At 33.7% G+C, this 20,503-nt stretch overlaps 2 protein-coding genes across 6 annotated transcripts; one reads left to right on the top strand and one right to left on the bottom strand.

Annotated features, from left to right (window-relative positions):
* Window positions 1–7,337: 7,337 nt before the first annotated feature.
* Window positions 7,338–19,489, top strand: LOC145107965 (uncharacterized). Of its 4 annotated transcripts, none has more exons than XM_079044932.1 (2): window positions 7,338–8,927; window positions 19,472–19,489. In XM_079044932.1, the coding sequence occupies exon 1, from the start codon at window positions 7,847–7,849 to the stop codon at window positions 8,903–8,905; it is 1,059 nt and encodes a 352-aa protein (XP_078901058.1). In that variant the 5' UTR covers window positions 7,338–7,846; the 3' UTR covers window positions 8,906–8,927; window positions 19,472–19,489. The 4 variants fall into 4 exon arrangements, with proteins under 4 accessions (XP_078901058.1, XP_078901057.1, XP_078901059.1 ...); XM_079044931.1 differs by lacking the exon at window positions 19,472–19,489 and adding an exon at window positions 13,897–14,090; XM_079044933.1 differs by lacking the exon at window positions 19,472–19,489 and adding an exon at window positions 9,226–9,476.
* LOC145107966 (PHD finger protein ALFIN-LIKE 4-like) lies at window positions 11,778–14,222 on the bottom strand. Of its 2 annotated transcripts, none has more exons than XM_079044934.1 (5): window positions 14,087–14,222; window positions 13,957–13,989; window positions 13,022–13,250; window positions 12,531–12,666; window positions 11,778–12,288 (listed from the first exon to the last, which is right to left on the bottom strand). In XM_079044934.1, the coding sequence occupies exons 1-5, from the start codon at window positions 14,187–14,189 to the stop codon at window positions 11,950–11,952; spliced, it is 840 nt and encodes a 279-aa protein (XP_078901060.1). In that variant the 5' UTR covers window positions 14,190–14,222; the 3' UTR covers window positions 11,778–11,949. The 2 variants fall into 2 exon arrangements, with proteins under 2 accessions (XP_078901060.1, XP_078901061.1); XM_079044935.1 differs by having other exon boundaries at window positions 11,778–12,279.
* Window positions 19,490–20,503: the final 1,014 nt, after the last annotated feature.

Here is a 20,503-nt window from a genome sequence, read left to right as displayed (position 1 = left end):
CCTCATCACATCTACTACAACTTCCATCAAGATTATTTATCCATAATAATCTTTTATCCAAAATGTTATTTTTATCGCTTAGTGATAAAAAATCTATATAGTCTGTAACGCGCACGACTAACAATTATCATATTCAGGGATTTTAATTATTCAATAATATGAATAACTATGACTAAAATCTCTGGCCCTAACTTACGGGCATTACAGTAACATCCTAAAATTTTCAATAAATTTGAACTTTTAAAACTCATTTATTTAATATGAAATCCCAATCGTTTCATTACTTAACTAAAAACCTTTAAGTTTAACTAAAAAATCCATAATAATGAATTCTATTATGTTTCATAAACCAACAATCAAAACAGCGGAAATAAAGTCTATACAGTTCTATATTTATAAATAATCATCAAGTCGTGTCATATGTACAGTCAAGCTATGTCGTTCCCTTTACAAGAACCTGCAAATCCTAAAACAATAATTTTAAGAGGGAAACGGTAAGCATGAAGTTTAGTGAATTCCAATACAACATCACATCAAGATAATATATCTTACTTCTACCACACAGGTAAATATATCATGCAATCAAGTAATAAGCTAAACATACGTATCAGATAACCAAACACTTCCATACAATACATGCAATTTTAAGAACATATCAATAAACTAACATCCAATAAGTACTTGACATTACTGCCTTCGGTCCATGGACTCGGTGTCTCCGCATTCGATCTCCAGTCTCGATAAAATGGCATTCGGTTCATGGACTCGACGTCTCCGCCTTCGGCATAATGGCCTTCGGTCAGCCTGACTCGCACCGATGACCTTTGGTTAGCTAGCTCGGCCTTTCAGGCTTCAACCCAAAAACATGATATACAAACAATAAAAGTCATAACATCTAATTCTAATCATAAGTGTCCTAATTCTCACACGATCTAAAGCAAGCATATAAAACATCAATGTCATGTAGTGAAAAACTCACCTCAAGTCCCACGTGCATCACCCCAAACAAGCACCCGAGCTCCAAAAATAAGGTACTTCCTTATTCCATATATAAGTGTTTTACAGTGTTAATAAACACTCATTAACCCTCGAATCCACTAAGACATCTCTAAGTTTATTTCCATCTTTTTACACTAAAGCTGCAGTCTGTTCAAGACTTGTTTTGCCCTCTTTAAACCCATTCAATCCATGTTACGAAGCCATATTCATAACGTTCATGTCAATACCTTTCCATGGACTACTTACACAAGTCCATATGATTTTTCTACAATTTATTACGTCTTTTACAAACCTGCATATCAATGCAACTAATTCCGGGCCAATGAAAATTACGATTTTCACCCAAGTTATAGCCAATATCAGGTTAACGAAAAAAATGAGGGACATACTAGACTCAAAATTTGAACTTTAAGAGTTTGCGGATCCTAATTCCGATTTCCTACGATTTTTATAGAATTTTTACAGAACAGGGACAAACTAGAGAAATTTGCAGTAAATCACAACTTATGCATTTGGGTTAATTTGTCATCTTAACCCATTAATTCATTAGGAAAAACGAAATCATAGCTGGAAAATAAGTTCTTAATAGAGACTAAGAGATGCTAAGTCAAAAGTGTCAATTGGAATTGCAACTCATGATCCAAAGTTCAATGCTTAAAAAAGAAACAAAGTATAATGCCCAAAAAGTAACAATCATGATTTTTTAGGGTTTAAGCTCCATTCATCAATGCAATGACACAAGGCATGCAACTAGAAGAAACACGCACCACCACCATAACAAGGTGACCGGTGGTGGTCAATGATGGCAGCCATGGCCGACGGCCATGGCGGTTCCGGTGACGATGATGGATTTTCGAACCAAAAGAAGTAAAGAAAGAAGAATGACAAGGAGCTTACCCAACCAAAACTCCTTTGCACCACCATTAATCCCAACAACAACCCTCTATGACAGTCCTCCCTTTTCCTGATCTCGATCTCAATCTCTCTCCCTCTCGACTCCATTCTTTCTCGTCGTCACCACAAGCACTTACACACATTACATAAATGGACTTTAGAGTTTGGGCTCCAAAACTTGACATAATTATTGAACAAAGGCTGTGAAACTAGAGGGAAAATTCATGCCTCTAACCATTGATTACATGGCTGAAAATCCAATTTCCATTTTATCCCCCAAATTTTACCATAATGGCAGTTTCGACACTCAAAACAATTTCTTTTGCACCAATAAGTTTCAATGCTGCCAATTTTAGCATTTCCTTTAGAAAATAGTTACAAAACCTCCAAAAACTCATTTTCTAGTTATTATTATTATTATTATTATTAATTTTCCATTAGACACTTTACATTTATATAATGCCTTTTTATTTAACCAATTTACTCGTAAGACCTTAAAAGTTTATCTCCTATTACTTCATTATTCATATTACTTACTAAATTTTCATTTCTACATAATTAATCGAAAACGATGTTCTAAAATCTTTTGTGACAGCAGATCAACAATCCCTCTATGTGCTAATTCCATCTTACATTAAAGGACTAAGCATATTGAAGTTGATATTCATTTTATTAGAGACATGATTTCAGATGGGGTGGTAAAGGTGGTAAAAGTTGATTCAGATGATCAAGTGACCGGTACATTGATCAAGTCACGTGGAACTAATCAACATAATTTCCTTTGTAATAAACTGAATTTACTTAATCCTTTTCAAGTATAGATTGAGGGGAGGTGTTAAAAATATACATTTTTCTTTAATATCAACCTATCTTGTAAAGCTTGTTAAATTGTGTAACATCCATAAAAAACTTGAAAATTTTAAACTTTTAAAAACCAATCCAAAATCATAAATTGTTTACACATAATTTTCAAAACATGTTCAATATCAGAGTTTCCCAAAATTCATAAGTCAAAACACGAGGATGTGTACGGTCACGTCTTCACCTTCCTGCGATCATCTGAAGTACCTGAAACATAACCCAAAACTATAAGCCCAAAGCTTAGCAAAATCCCATAAATTGCCGACACATAAACATATAACAAATACGATTAACAACATACTATGGGTCCAATCAACCATCGGGTTGGAATACCCCATGCCCCTCAACCATCGGGTTGGAATGCGAATACACTATGGGTCCAATCATCCTTGGAATGGAATACCCTCGGGCCCATTCAACCATCGGGTTGGTATGCCCCAGCCTGTTGGCTTACGCACAAAGTAGTGAAGCCTCACCTACAGATCAAACATGTGCACATATAACAGATAATCATATAACAGTCTACAGCCAGTCAAACAGATCTACAGATCACTAAGCATAGCATCGTTCTATATACCAAGATACTGATCTAACAGATCACTATAGTATAATAGTATGCATAACAAGATATCAATCCAATGGGCCGGCCTTGTGCCTTCGACCCGTAAGTACAGTGAAAAAAACTCACCTCGCAAACTGAATAGAAACTGATAAGGTCCCGACTCTGAATCTCAGCTCACTAACCGACACCTAATCCCACAAATTGACCAATTCCATCAAAATCCGAAATACCCTCAAGGTCAAACTTGGTTAAACTTGGTCAAAGTCAACTGTTCAAAACCCACTAAGACAACTGAGTCAACCCAGTCGAGTCAACTCAACCGAGTTAACTCACTAGGGCTGACCCAGTGCGAGTACGCATGGCGTACTCCGGAGGTACGCATGGCGTACACGAGGCCTCACAGCTTGACCACCATCGAGGTGGTTGACCGAGTATGGAGGGCGTACTCAGAGTGTGCAGGGCGTACCCTCTCATCCTTCAAAATCCAATAAGCGCTTAATGGCTTAAGCACTTAAGTCCATATTCCAGATCCAAGGCTCAAATACACTCTAGAGTCATAAAGTTTCCAACTTTATGACTTTTCAAGTCCAATAAGTGCTTAACTCAAGGTCTTAATCCATTAAGACCTTCCACAAGATGCATGGAGCAATTCTAACCAATGGGACTTCATTTTTATGGCTAAGGACCCCTCCTAGAGTCTGAAAGGACAACTCAAAACGTCCAAAACACGCCATGCTCAAGATGAGACTTTTTGGACCAAAAAGTAACACAAAAATACCCATAAACAAGATCTAGTAAATTAGCCATCAAGGTATGAACTTTATACCTTGAAATGATGGAGAATGGTGCAAAACTTCCAGATCCAGGATGCTTCTTCCTTCCATGATGATGGAGAATGGTGCAAAACTTCCAGATCCAGGATGGCTTCACAAGGTGGCTCTAGGGTTACAATCATAAAAGAGAGGATGGAGGTTGTTAATGTGAAGGGAAATGAGGCCATAAAGATGATTAAATACTAGCCATATCCTAAAAATTAGGGTTTCGTCATTTAGCAAGTACGTCATGCGTACATAGATGTACGCTCAACGTACACACTAGTACGCATGGCGTACTCCTCACTGCCAAAACTACGAAAATGCCACTAGGGCTCCAATGCACATTTTCTTGGACTTAGGAACCAAAACGCAATATAATAAAATTATAGGGTTGAAATTAGAAGTACATCAACATCGGGATGTTACAAATTGTAGAGGTAATTTGGTATATTTATGTGTAGGAATTGATGTTTTGGAGAAAGTAGCAGTTACTGACAATCACTACATACTTGAAGGGTGCTGGCATTATTAATGATACTTCAAGGGTTGATGTTGTAATTCTTTAGCTATATATACTTTATGATGTCTAGAGTTTGATCCTCTAGTTCTCAGCCTCCTCTTTGATAGAATCCCAATATTCTATCTACTAATTCTTTACATTTCTTACTAGATATTCACATAGTTTTGTACATATTTCAGATTATGATTTCGTGTTATCACTAATATGTGAGAAGAGAATTAGGTTGGATAATTTATGTATAGGATTAGTGTGAGGTTTCTTTTTTGTAAGTATTTGAACTGATTCTTAGTAATAAAGAGAAGTGTTCTTTTGTTTTTTATACAAACAAATCTTTTTTGGGGAACATGTAAGATCCAGGCACCGAATTTTCCAAAGCTACACTCAGCCATTGCAAGAGCCAATTCTTTCTCTGTGTTGGAACATCGTTCTTCTCTGTATTGGAACATCTTTTGTAACAATTTTATAAAAATGGTTCCTTTTTATTTGGGAACTCATTCTTCCGGTGCTTGATTTATGCTCACCTATGACAATGCTTCTTAGAGTTTAGGAATTATAGATAGAAACTTTGATCTTCATTTTCTTTGTTTTCCTTTCCCTCTTTCAGATTGATCCTTATTTAATGGTCAATTAATGATGAACTAGGTGTAGGTAATTAAATGATGATGATGATTAATATGGAAGCTTCCTAAAACGGAAATGAAGGAATGTCGGTAGTTATCCTAATCGTGGAAGAATTGTAACACGGTGAAATAAGGGTTATATGTTTTGGATTTATTTATAATTATAACATTTTATTTAATAATGATTAAGTAACGTAGAATTGGATGCAGTAGCGGTGGACCCAGAACGAAATGTCAAAATTAGCACACATGATTTTGAAGAAAACAAGTCAGAAAAATTACATTACAACGAAAAATTTGTAAACCATACTATAAAGGTTTATAAAACACAAGGTAGTTATAAAATACATAAACAAAAAGTTTATGATAATATAATATGACTAGAAGCAAATATATATATATATATATATATATATATATATATATATATATATATATATATATATATATATATATATAGAGAGAGAGAGAGAGAGAGAGAGAGAGAGAGAGAGAGAGAGAGAGAGAGAGAGAGAGAGAGAGAGAGAGAGGTTCAAGTATTCTAACTAATTATTGTGTGGATATCGTATGCTATGAGAATTACTTAGAGAAAAAGTTGTTTAGCAATGCGAATACGTTCAACCTTACAAAAATATCGTCATTTTCATGCATTCTCCATAATTATTATTTATTTTTGTTTTCACACATCGTTTTTCACTCATTTTCATTCTGACAGAATACGACCCAATAAACATTCTGACAAAAATAAGAATAATAATAATAAGTGTATAATAACCTTATAGACGATTTAATTAGTGAGAATGTATGTTAATGACAATAGTTATGTAAGATTGAACGTATTTATATTATCAAACAACATATTTTCTTTATCATTCTCATAGCATACGATATCCGCACAATAATTAGTTTGAATAGAATAACTTAAGCCTATATATATATATATATATATATATATATATATATATATATATATATATATATATATATATATATATATATATATATAATGTAATTTAACTAAAAGTTAATGGGAAGATAAATTTACTACGAAAATGCACCCCGCAAGTAGTTTGAAAAACTCGTGAATTCGTTCTTGATTCGCAGAGAAACGTATCGTAAGTCGTCTTCCATGTTCATGCATGACATTGCGAATTATGCTTATTCTATACACATTTACTCTACTAAAACTATATTCTTATAGATATACGTAAATACCACACCTTGTGAGACATTTGAAAAACTAACGAACATGTTCTTGATTAGAGTAGCAATGTTTTTTTAAAACATATATTATTTTCAACAATGACATTGATAATATAGATTAGTGGGACTATAAAAACCATAACATTCTTGGGAATTGATCTAAAAACACTAAAATCTACACTTCACAGAGTTAACCCCGTCAGAGAAGTGCCGATGAAACAGGCATTGATTGGTATTATGGTATATGTACTCGACTTAGGAGGATTAAGATTAACTTACTTGCATCGATGTCATTTAATCTCGCTTGCAAAAGAAAAGAAAAAAAAAACGACTTTGAACGTTGTTAGCAGGACGGCATAAAAAATGTCGACAATGACATTTTATATGCGAACCACCTGTGTGCTGTAATATTAAAATGTAGTTATCCAGTGATATATGGTTTCTATATAGGATCATTTTAGCGAATAATTCAAATCTTATTTGCTTTATCATAATAATCATTTTCATTAAACCATACCACTTATTATTAACCTATAAATAATCTAATAAACTATTTTAGACAGAATAATATAGTTATGGCATGAACAATTAATTAGTACAATTTGCAATAGAATCAAACACCATATAATTCATTCAAAACACAGGTGCAACCGTGCAAATAATTCATAACTATTGTGTCGTATATTACCAAAAATACAAGACAAACGATAAAATTCTTTTCAATTTCCGTGAATTTCTGATTATTTCTAAAACAAAATTGTCAAAGGAAGGAGACAAAATTTTCTGTTACCGATAACCGACACGTGTCAGCTTCCAGGTTAGTCTGTTTTTATCCGCTTTTCTTCATTTTGGTCACCCTCAAATTCGCATGAAAGCTCTCACTCCCCACCATCCGCTCTCTGTGATTTCCAATTCCAATTCCAATCTCTCTCTGATTACTCATTCTTTGATCTACAGAAGGCTATTGATTAATCTGATACCTCGCCGGCGAGCACCGATAATGGCTGCAACTTGTTCCACAGACGATTATTGGACGACAACTTTATTTTGGTAAGAACAGTTTAGACATGTTAGATCAACTTCGACGTTCTATTGGAAATCCGGTTCCGAAGGAGAATTAAAAGCTCGTTGTATCAGGAATTCAGGCGTAATTTCAATTTCGATGTTTCTTCAGAATTTGATTATACGATTATCAGATCGATCACTATTTCACGATTCTAAATTATTGACTTTTGGTAATTAGCTTGGTTTACGTGCTTCATTAATCGGTGGTGTTACGAGAAGAGTTTTGGTGTTGATTAATGTGAAATTGTTTGTGGCTAGACCTGTGAATAGTATTAGAGTCTCTGAAAAATCATCTACAGTGGCGAAAATGGATTTGAGTACGGCGGAGGAAGAATCTAATTCTGATCAAATCGTGCATACACCGCCGGAAATCGATTGGGAAATGCTCGATAAATCAAAGTTTTTCTTCCTCGGCGCCGGACTTTTTTCATGTGTCTCCGCCACACTTTACCCCGTCGTCGTATTGAAAACCCGGCAGCAAGTTTCTTCCTCCCATTTATCAAGTCTTAAGACGGCGTTCTCGATTCTCCGGTATGAAGGTTTCCGAGGACTCTACAGAGGCTTCGGGACTTCATTGATCGGAACAATTCCAGCTCGAGCGACATACATGACAGCACTAGAACTCACCAAGAGTAACGTCGGAACGAGTATTATCAAACTAGGGTTTCCTGAGCCTACCGCCGCCGCCATTGCCAACGCGATGGCCGGACTCAGCGCAGCATTAGCGGCACAACTCGTTTGGACACCGGTTGATGTGGTGAGTCAAAGACTCATGGTCCAGGGAAACGACTACAGCAATGCGAAAATCTCCACTTCTGATCAGAAATCAAACAAATACATGAACGGGATCGATGCTTTTCGAAAGATTCTCAACACCAATGGGCCAAGAGGTTTGTACAGAGGTTTTGGCATATCGATAATGACATACGCACCTTCAAATGCAGTTTGGTGGGCCTCATACTCTGTAGCTCAAAGACTTGTGTGGGGTGGAATTGGATCATATATGTGTAACGAAAACGAAAATGGCGGTGTGGTTGCATTTACACCTGATTCAAGAACTGTAATGGCAGTTCAAGGTGTGAGTGCAGCCATGGCAGGTGGTGTTTCAGCTTTAGTTACAATGCCTTTGGATACAATCAAGACAAGATTGCAGGTTCTTGATAGCAGTGACGACAACAATGGGAGGAAAGTCCCAACTATTGGTCAAACTGTGAGGAATTTAGTAAGAGAAGGTGGGTGGATGGCTTTTTATAGAGGATTAGGTCCACGATGGGCTTCCATGTCTATGTCTGCAACCACCATGATTACAACTTACGAGCTTCTCAAACGTCTCTCCACTAAGAATCAAGAAAACTTGATACGATGAAATAAGAATAAAAAATTACAAGGTACCCAAACCCTCTCTGGATCTTACAAATTCCACAATCTTGTTTTCATTTTGTCTATCCTGCTCATAATTTGTTCTTAGTTTTATGCATGTTTATGTGATTACGTTTATGTGATTACAGGATTAGACTTGAGGTTCTTCATATTTTGTTCATATGAGATTATGATATATACAATGTCACTATTTACATAATTGAAATCCCAACTAGTTTGCCACTTTCTAGCATCTTTTTTATTTTTGGGATTAGATAATGGATTAGGAAATGGGAATCTGAAATAATATTGTATCTTGGTTGGTAGGGGTCAGGGACTTCCTTTGGGGGGATTGAGATTGGAATTGCTTTTGTTTTATACTTTTATTTATGATAACTATTAGATTACATTATCCATAAAAAAGTTGAAGAAATTTTGGAATTTTGTACCTTGACAAATTAGTTTGGTGGGAGTGGGACTAGCTGTCAACGGGAATTGGGAACTGTTTTTTTTTAAAGTTTGTATATTACAAGTGGGATGAATCTTTATTAAACTTTTTTAATATTTAAAGTGGATAACTATGAACCCAAAGTATCTTGCGTCGACATGGAATTTTTATTTATTTAAATTGTGACTTGAAAGTCTGAAATAATAATATAATAATGATTTTTAAAATTATAAAAGTAAAAATTAAATAGAAACGTCCAGATGCAACCACATGGACATAATATGTAAGGGATGAGCATTAGGAACACACCAGTGCTTGGACCGGACCGGTTTGGTAAAAATCAATGGACTTTGGACCAGACGTGTGTTGAGGATTATTAGGTCCAAGTTTGGGTTTTTCGGTTCTTGTATTTATCTATTCCGACTATACGAGTAGACATTTGGATCGAACCGGACCGGATCTTGGACTGTACCTGTTTGACAGAAACAGGTGGGCCTTAGACCGCATCTATTGAGGCTTACTGGTCCAGATCCAGTCTAGTCTAAATTCTCACTAGGGATGGAAATGGAGCGGGTTTGGGGCGGGGTTGATCATCCATGTCCCCATCCCTGAGTGTCTAACCTCGTCCCCATCCCCATCCCCATCCCCGACGGATGCGGGAAATCAAATCCCCTCCCCTTTGTATTTTGGGCTTTTTCCTAGCCCATCCCCGGCTCATCCCCAACCCATCCCCAATCTATAAACATAATAAACTGAACTTACACAAAAAACCAAGTTTAATAAGTGATCAAAACTAGATGCCATAATCAGATTATGTTTACATCAATCATAAAGTTTAACAAGCACCAAAACGAAAAGTGACGATTTTGTATACATAACGTCGAACGAAGTCACGATTGACGGACTCTTGGAATTGGGAACATAATTTGATATACGGACTCTATCTCTGATGGTCTAATATCGATTAATTCATTTTAATAGACTTAATTCAAATTCAATAAATGATCGATATATATATATATATATATATATATATATATATATATATATATATATATATATATATATATATAGTCATCAAAGTGGGGGCAGGGCGGGTTGAGGATTGTTATACCCGGCCCCAGCCCCATCCCTGGTTTTAGCATAATAGGGATCCCCGGCCCCGTACCCGGTACCCGTTTTGGCGGGTATTACCCGTCCCCAATTGAGACGGGTCAACCGGGTTCCCCACCGGTTCGGGTGAAATTTCCATCCCTAATTCTCACTCCTAGTTATCTGTAGACTGAAACACAAAATAAACAATTTTGAAGAAACATTTTGTATGGTCAGATAAAATATCAAAACTTTGAAGAAACATTTTGTATGGTCAGATAAAATATCAAAACTTTGAAGAAACATTTTGTATGGTCAGATAAAATATTGACCAAGTCAATGAGACCAATGCACTATATTTTAGTTCCATCCAAAAGATTGGAACAAAATAGAACAAAAAATAAAATAAAAAATAAACATATTAATATCGCATGTAACCTACGATGTTGCTCTTTCTCCTTCCTACTTTCCTAGTTATTAAATACTTTCACACGATATGAGAGTTTTACCTTTTTTTTTTTTTTTTTTTTTTTTTTTTTTCAATTATCAACACCCACTAACTTGGAAGATCTCGACATGAATCTGTTGGTGATGTTGAAGAACACGAGGGGGTAACTTTTATTCCCTTTCGATTATATATATAAAACTTATTGAAATATAATGTGACATGTATCGGCTATAATTGTTGTTTGGTAAAGAAATCTATAACAAAAAATATGGAACTCTAGGACAATATGGTAATTTGGACATCACGATTTTGTTCTTTGTTTTGTGCTAACCTTACCAGACGCTTTATAAAAATCAGTTCAGTTCTATTCTGCTATTATGTCCGGTCCATATACCAAATAGGCAAATACTACCTAAATGAACCTATATATGTGAACGATATCAAATTTCGACACTAGTTTACTTGGTTGAAATGTAATTAAAACCTAGAAATGTTTATTGATCTATTTAATACAATCATAAGTTGAATGACTAAAACATGAAATTGTATAAATATTGGTTGTCTTTTTATACATTAACCCAAACAAAATATACATATAATAATCTAAAAAGTTAAATTTTCTTATTAGTTTGCAAGACAACATTCCTTCGACAAAATGTTTCAAATTACTTTCTCACTTAATGTTAGACAGGATAAAAGGAAACTGCGTTTGACACTAAATCTTTTGTTTTGTCTCACCAAATACAAATACAAGGTGCAACATGTTGATCCTTTGTTTGTGCAAAAGACATATCATCGCCCCCATGTTTACATACAAAAATGTAAACATAGTTGTATTTTAAAGAAATATTAAAATTCCTAAAAACAGACAAGACAGGTGGCAGGCATTGATTGGTTTGAAAACGAGATTACTGAACTGAATTATACAGCAACTGAGGTCCACTAAAACATCATCATCACCAACAATTTTCAACATCAGAGTTAGAGAGAGAGAGAGAGAGAGTAGTAAAAAGTAAAAAGTAAAAAGTAAAAAGTAAAAACAGTAAGTAATAGTAATGACTAATCAAGTGCGGGCTCTTTTGTTGCTGCAAGATGGACACTTGTACTGCTTAATGTGTTCAGCTCTAGCTGGAGTGATCTTGACACACTTCCCATGAAACCACTTCTCACAAATATCACAGCATATCCAAAACTCATCCGATGCATAATTCTCTCCACATGCTCCACACAATGTCTCCCCATGTTCATCCTCATCCTCTTCATCTTCATCTTCATCATCCAACTCCAATCCCATTCCCATTCCCATTCCCATTCTCATCCCCCCTTCATTTTCATCTTTCAGTGCTGCTAGGGGATGTTGCTTTGGGTACTTCCCATGAGACTCTGGCTCCCGCTGCAATGACTAAATTCAAAACGGTTAATGCAATAAATAGCAACCTACTTTCATTTCTTTATATTAATCTGATGTCCTAATGAATTTTTTTTTTGAAGTTACAATTGCTTGATAAGAAAAAAAAAAATATATATATATATATATATATATATATATATATATATATATATGGACGTGTGTTGCTATCTTTTGCATTTAGCCCTTTAATTTATGGTATGCACAAAGAAAAAAAGAGGTAATGATTTGTTTACCATTTTTGAGTTTGACTTAGATTTGGTGCTACTGTGATTAGAGACTGCAGTTTTCTCCTTCTGGGCTTTCTTTGCGATACCACTTACAATTTCAAATATTGTCGGGAGATCATTTATCATGTTGAACAATCGCTTCCTGCATCATTAAAAAATGTAAAAAATTGAGACATAATAAATCTAACATTATCCAAGATTTTCAGCGTTACAAGATCTCCATATTAGATAAAAACTCCGTTTCCATAATAAAAAAAAAAAAAACACTTTCTTTTTATGGATGATAAACCTTCAAAGATTATATAACAACACAATTTAAACATTATTTTCCATAAATTGTATTATATTACTTCTAATAAAATATTTTAGGTTCAAGTCATTTTGTTCCACTTATATGTATCGGAAGAAAAATACAAACATGACATGGTAAAAAGATAACAGGCAAGAAAACAAGAAAGTAAAGTAGGTTGTGTAGAAAAGATATAACTATGATTTACCTATCAGCTTTATCAAATCCAAATCTGGCACCAAAATAGAAGGCAACAGAAAGCAACCAAGCATCACTATGAACAGCAACCAAAGATAACCAGTCTTTTTCTTGCATTCCATCTCTAGCAAAATTAATACCCAATGCTGGTTCTGGGAGTTCTGGTGGCACCTCTTCAGCAGGCAAATTCACCTCCCATTGCTCACTAGGAAAACCATACAAACACAAATTCTCCTTTTCTGTACACACAAAAACAATAAGTGTTCACATGAAAAGAACAAAACAACAAAACAGAACAATAATAAAAACGGTAAGTGAAAACGGAAAAACGAAGCCTCATTGATTTTACGCATATGCATGAATCTTTTAATACGATAATGCTTTTGTAAACATTAATATATGTTCTTAAACAGATCCTGTAAACATTACTCAAAGTAGTTGATGGAAATTCATTAGGATACAAATGTATTTCCAATTCAAGTAACATAATTCATGAACACACCTCATTAGGATAGCAATCTTGATACCGAAATCCCTAAAAGTGACCTAAAATAAGTAAATTATATACAGTTTCATAGAACTGGGTCTTTGAACCATAGCGGCATAAACCAAACCTCCGTTGCATATAATTGGAAAATATAAACCACGAGATAAAATAATTTAGCAAACTTGTAGATAAAATCGCCGTAATCCATTACATAATGAAGGTGACCTAATTTACAGTTACAGGTAATGATGTAACAGTAGACGCTGCAAAGTGCAAAAGATTACCAAATACGGATAAGATGCAGACAATTAATCAACGAGTGATGTTTTTTTATGTGATTAAGCGTCTGGATTTTTTTTTTAATTTTTTTTAGCTCGGTGCATGAAATTGACATGCAGGAGAAAGGATTTAATCGAAGTAAAGTGACGCGCAAGGATAGCGATAGAAAGAACCCTAACCTGGATCACACTGGTGGTAAAATTCTTCAACATCTGCAAAATTAAGTAGAGAAGTTTAGATTATTAAAACGAAAAATCGGTGAACGAAGTAGATAACCGAGAGGGAGAAAAAGACAAAGCATAATCTCACCGGTGGTAAGAGCTTTAATCATTCCGGCACGACGACCTTTGAAATCCCTAAAAACCTCCTCCACTGTGCGAGGATTATACGGCGATGCTCCTCCTCCCTCCATCTTCTTCTATGAAGATTGCAAGAAATTTAAAATGTAGAAATCGAGAAAAGAACTCTTCGGTGAAACCAGTAGCGAATTGCAGAGAGAATACGAGTGTCGAGTAGCAGAAGAACAGTGTATTTATACAGAGAGCTCCAGCACTTCCCCCTTTGTGTAGTTTAGGAGAAGGAAAAGCAACACGTACGAGAGAGACGAGAAGAAGGCGGATTTGAATCTAATGATAGAAGAGGTGTTTAACTATATTTGATTTATGGGTGATGAGTCCGAGAAAAAAAATCCCAATTTTGGACTTTCTTCGTCCTTTTAAGCGGTGCCCTAATTTGAGAGGGGAATAGGAAGACCTTTTATAACTCCCCAAATGGGAAAATATATATATATATATATATATATATATATATATATATATATATATATATATATATTATACTTTTGTTTTAAAAATAAATTTAATGTGTTAATTGAATATTGTTTAACAAAATATTTAACTATTAATTCAAATACTGAAGGACAAATATCATTAGAAAAAGAAAAAAGTTGGTCTATTTCCGTAAAAGTTTCATTAATATTTGCCTAATTACGTGGCATATATTAACTATGTAGTTTTTTTTTTGGAGTTTTTAACCTTTAAGAAAAAATAAAATTTCGTTCCACAAAGTTTTTAGCTTTAGGATCAAATAAAGAGCTTTAAATCCAAAAGTTTTTGAACTAAAAAACTCTTTTAAATTTTAATAAATTGATTTAAATATCCTTTAAAGTAAATAAATATTATTGATACTTTTTGTTAATTATCTTATATGATTAAATATAAATGCATTTTATATGTTTATTTGAAATAACCATATCAATAGGTTTTATAATTTATTAATGTTCATTTAACAAAATAATAAATATTTGTTATATGAATTTATAACCTAAAATTAATATCATACAATAATACTGATTTTTTTTAAACGACGAAACACTTGTAATTTGTAAAAAAAATGTTTACCATGGGTTCTACAAAATTAAGAAACCTTATTTATTTTATTTGTAAGAAAATCATCATTTACTAATATGTATAAAAACTTTTTTTTACTAATTGAGAAGTTTAACCGGTATACATGGTATTAACATTTTAGATGATTTTTAACTTTTGATAATTATAGTTTAGAATAATTAATTTATCATCATTATATTTCAATTTTAGTTTATATACATATATCATTTTATGAAATTTTACATATTTCAAAAGCTTTTAACTATTTATGTCGAACACCCTATAAAAATAAAAGTCACAGCTTCCAACTTCCAACTTCCAACTATTTGGTCGAACACGTCCAAAAACATTTATAAAGTTTTTAATTGATGTTATTTACTTTATATTCGATCAAATTGATGTGAAGAAAATGGTAAAACATATTTTAATTTAATTTTGAGCTTAATAATTAATTAAAATATGATTTAAAAGTCTTTTTTTGTTTCTTTTAGATAAATATTGTATAATAGGAACTGATTAAGTTTATTTCATGATGTTATCTTAAACTTCTTTTATTTCATTAATATAAAATTGGATTATATTAAGATGTCTACGTATTTAGTATATGCCTAGATAATAATGTAGTGGTGACATGACAATTATGTGACGATATATTTGAACAACTTTCTTATATAATAATCAAATTTTAATTTAGAAAGGTTACAGGTTCGGTCAAGAAGAAGAAATTTATAATACCGTAGCTGCTAATGGTTATTTTGGCTGATTAATCTTCCATCTTGAAAGTGTATCATATTCCATGAATATAATGTATATCTAGTGTGATGTATGTACTATAAATGGCTTGTGTATATACTTTCAACGATATATTGAGCCTCTTACCCATTCTCATTCAATCACGATGCCTCAATTTTTTGAAGACATTTAACCATTAAAGTTAAGTTTTGTTTCATTATGAAACTTTGTATTATTGCATAAACCAATGAAAAGGAGTTTGCCATATAAGATGGCTCATGTCCTAAACAAAATTCAAACCTAATTTAAATCTAATGCATTTTTCGATCTCAATCTTTTGTATTTACATGTTAGTAAGTTATATATTCTGATGAAATATCATGTTGAATAATAAAAATGAGGAGTTTTCTATATTAACAACTTTGTAAATGAAAAAGTTTAAGAATATAGGGTTTCAATTTTTCTACATGACGTCTCTATCTTTTTCTCTTGCATCTTACTCTTTTTCTGACATGTTATATATGGGTATTATACAACATCTCATTGAGGATCTAATGAGCATTTATCATCCTCAAATTTTAAAATGCTTTAAGCCTACTAATAGAAGACTTTGAGATCCTTTGTCAGATTGTTCTTTTAGTCTATATAAGGCAGTCAGAATCGAATATTTTCACATAGTTTCATTCTCGCATGTCTAACAACAACCACATGAACTAAGCATGCACGTCACACGCATCTTCCATGCATTAATCTTGTTTTTAGTCAATCAACTAAGTCCAAAATGATTAAGTCAATTATTAAGTTAACATATAAAATTTGGGAACCTAATTGTAGCCGATAAATTTCATATATATGCAATATATTAAAAAATATCATCTCGTCATCCTACCATTTCTTAGATAAATCAATATCAATAAAATATTTGTTTTGGCAATGCACAAATCAAAAACGGTCTATACATGTCATGAACTGTAATTAATGAACTTAGATTAGATTATAATTTAGGGCAAAATCATACTTATACTTATTGAACAAGTCTCAAATAGCTTGATGCAATCATTAATGGAGGAAATATTTCCCAAAAACTACTACATAATAAGATATTAAAGGTCAAATTTAACCCTAAATATATGTAAGTACTTCAATTACAAGAATAAATATATATTAATCAATATGCAAGTATTTCAATCATGAGAAAGAAGTATTTATATCTATATATCTATATTTATATTTATACATATACACACACACCCACACACACACATATATATATATATATATATATATATATATATATATATATATATACCATTAATGATGTATTTCTACTTAATTAAAAACGAGCCACTCAAGAATTTTTCTTTTAACGTATGATACTTACCGTTAATTATGAGGCCAATTGAGAATTATATATATATATATATATATATATATATATATATATTTCACATTGATAGATTATGTTTGTAGGATTTAGATAGTTGTGGATGGTTTTATGGTAGATTAGATGCTTTAAACAAAGACTTAATGCCATAAAAGCCTTTAAGTTTGGCATAAATGTTTGGTTTTCTCCTTTTGCGTATTTATGGTTCATTAAATCCAGAATTTTACAAAAAAAAAATCAATTTACCCTTTTGTGTATTTTTGGTTCATTAAAGCTCTTTAGTTTAGCAGAAATGTTTGGTTTTACCTAATAAACCTGTAAAAACAGTAGAATTGAAAAAAAAAAGTTGTAAACCTCCGACATTAATAAACCATAAAAACATAAAAAAAAAATATAAAATCCAATATTTCTGCCAAACTTAAAGACTTTTATGTCATTAGGCCTTAAACAAAGGATTGTTGATTGAAAAAGGTATCAAGATGCAACCTAGATACATATAGATCTATACGAGTTTTCTAGCTTAATTTTTTCAACTTTTTATTAGTTTTTTTTTTATTATTTTATTGATTTATGATTTATTTATGAGAAACTGTTAGGAAATATTTTGTTTTGGGCGACCAGTTTGTGGTTCTAACTTCCACATCAAAATTCAGATATTTAATTAATGAATATTGATCAACAATGATGCATTTATATTTATATTTTTAAATATTATACTAATATATTTATATTAAAGTGTTCAACATCATAAACTAAACGCGAAAACTTTACAAAATAAATAGAAAATGTTCTTTGTTTTTAACTATTAAGTTTGGTTTTCTTAACAAAAAAGTTTCAAATATTAAACTTACATATTTCATGTATATAAAAGCGTTCGTGTAACATCCCAAAATCACAATAAAAAATTTCATTTTTAATTAAAGAGAAATCATTGTTTCCAATTAAACACACGTAATAAAAACTCAAGATCAAGTACAATTGTTCCAAAATCAATGTATCATAACATCTCCATAACATATCACCAAAGGATGTGTACGATCACGCAATTGTTTTCCCCCAATCATCTAAAGTAGCTGACACATAAAACTTAAACGGTATGCTAAAGCTTAATGAGTTCCCCCAAAGTACCTGTAACACCATGTTTCAAATCGTTTCATAATTCGGGGTCGTGACTCGAAGATCTGTTATCATAAGGCATAAAAGCTTCGACTTTATGGACTAAGATAATATGTTGGTGTTGACATGAGGTTTGGACATCTAGGTCTTAAGGATTAAGAGCATTAGTTTTGACTTTGGGACTTTGGCCAGTACGTTGGGCGTACCATCGTGTACGTTGCGCGTACTGGGATGATGTCCCGTGTCTAGTATGTGTTGGGTTACATGGAGCGTAGGGATCAGGTACAACGGGCGTACGTTGATCAATGGGTTATGTTGGGTCTTTGGGCCATGCTTTGGACTTTCAAGTTTGGGCCTTGTTGGGCCATTAAGCTTCTGGTTTTGGGTTGTTGCTAGTATATTAGGCTTCCTTTGGAATTAGGCCGATGATGGGTATTGGGCCAAATTTGGAAGATTGGGCCATATTGGGCTTCGGGTTGCCATTTAGGAGATTATGCCTTTTGAGTAGTTGGATTGGGCTTTGGTTTTGGGTCAAGTACGAAAAAGGGTAAAATGGTCATTTTACCCTAGGATGCAGGATTTTAAGGGTTTAGACCCTCTCTTTGGTTAAGGCCTAATTATTAATTAGGATATTGTTGATTTATGTTCAGCGTGAGGATTTCGGTGGCAGCAGCGCGTGCGTCTCGATTATCTCTGATCAAGGTGAGTTTCCCCACTGTGTTTAACGGGTCGAAGGCACCAATGTCGACCCATGACTTGTTATGTTAGTATGCTAGTTGTCTTCGTGCTCTTGCATGTGTTATGTTCTTGTATGCTTACCGGGCGGGGCCTGATGACCATTCTGTATGCTATTTAGCTTTGTGATTATTGCATGTGTTATGTGTTTATCTGCTATATGATTATATGTATATCGGGCGAGACCCGATGCCGGGCTAGGCCCGATGACTGACAGAATCGTATACCGAGCGGGGCTCAATGTCGGGCGGGGCCCATTATGTGTTTATTATGTATGGTGTGTGGTATCTTGGGGAACTCACTAAACTTTGTACTTTTGGTTTTCAATTTATGTTTCAGGTACCTCGATTTCTAAAAAGGAAGAGCTCGGGATGACTGCATTGCACATACCACATTGTTCCGCATTTTATATAACTCTGATGTTGGATGCTTATTGTCATACTCTAAGTTCACTATGGTTTTATGATATGGTCTTGATTAATGGTTTAATTAATATAAAAATTGAAATTTTTGGTATTAAGTTTTGGGGCGTTACAAATTGGTATCAGAGCCTTAGTTTGAGGGATTCGGGCATACTCTCAGGTGTGTTTGAACTCAAATTGAGGGTTTGGTAGAAATTTTTAAAAAGAAATGTTTTATAAAAAAAGGTTTTCTAATAAAATAAAAGGGGTGTGGTGCATGCAATCGATCGAGCTTAAGCAAGTTTTTCCAAAATACCCATACATGATTTATGATATGCTGTGAATTGTGAATTGTGAATTTGTGAATCGCATGCTACTTAGAGCTAAGGATCTGCTCAGGTTTTGCATGATAGAATGCTAGGAGTGATGCCTCTATATGCCTACTATACGAGCTTGTAAACTTGCATGGTAGTACTGATAAGTCAGTGATAGGATGACCTGTTTAGGTTATGCTTGTTCCGATTACTCGATGCTCGAATGCTGCATGCTTTGTGATTTTAGGAGTTTCCATTAACCTCAGCTAACAAGTAAGCGAGTATATTAAGTTACATATTGTTGAGACTATATAATTTTAGAAGGTTAGGTTTTAACTCTATTGCGCAGATCTTCTTTGAGTCCAACTATTGTAGTGTGAGACCTTTCATTCGAAGAATTATCTGGTGTCGACGATATGTAATTGTATTCGTGAGCTAGTTAGAGGATGTTAGGGGGTCCTTATGCAGCTGATGGCGGGGAGTAGTGTGGTGGTTGCCCCAAGTACATCGGTCCTTTTCAGGGTTTTGGCCTGGGAGGGTAGGGTTGCTTATCGCCTGGATCCTCCCAGGTTGTTTAGTTAGATCCATAACGCGTTTCACATCTCTCAGTTTTGGAAATGTTTGGTGGATGGATTGGCCTGATATGTGATGCCTTG

Source organism: Lactuca virosa, chromosome 4 (assembly GCF_052849685.1).
Source record: "Lactuca virosa cultivar CGN04683 chromosome 4, Lactuca_virosa_CGN04683_v6, whole genome shotgun sequence".
NCBI lineage: Eukaryota > Viridiplantae > Streptophyta > Magnoliopsida > Asterales > Asteraceae > Lactuca > Lactuca virosa.
The sequence above is the reverse complement of the archived record's forward strand: the minus strand, read 5'-3'. Positions and strand labels throughout refer to the sequence as shown.

What these genes read in the sequence shown, in the direction of transcription:
- LOC145107965 (XM_079044932.1), top strand. Translation starts at nt 7,847, where the DNA reads ATGGATTTGAGTACGGCGGAGGAAGAATCTAATTCTGATCAAATCGTG.
- LOC145107966 (XM_079044934.1), bottom strand. Translation starts at nt 14,189, where the DNA reads ATGGAGGGAGGAGGAGCATCGCCGTATAATCCTCGCACAGTGGAGGAG. An exon ending in GATTAAAGCTCTTACCACCG is followed by an intron (nt 13,990 to 14,086) that starts GTGAGATTATGC and finishes TTAATTTTGCAG; the next exon opens with ATGTTGAAGAATTTTACCAC. An exon ending in GGATTTGATAAAGCTGATAG is followed by an intron (nt 12,667 to 13,021) that starts GTAAATCATAGT and finishes TTAATGATGCAG; the next exon opens with GAAGCGATTGTTCAACATGA.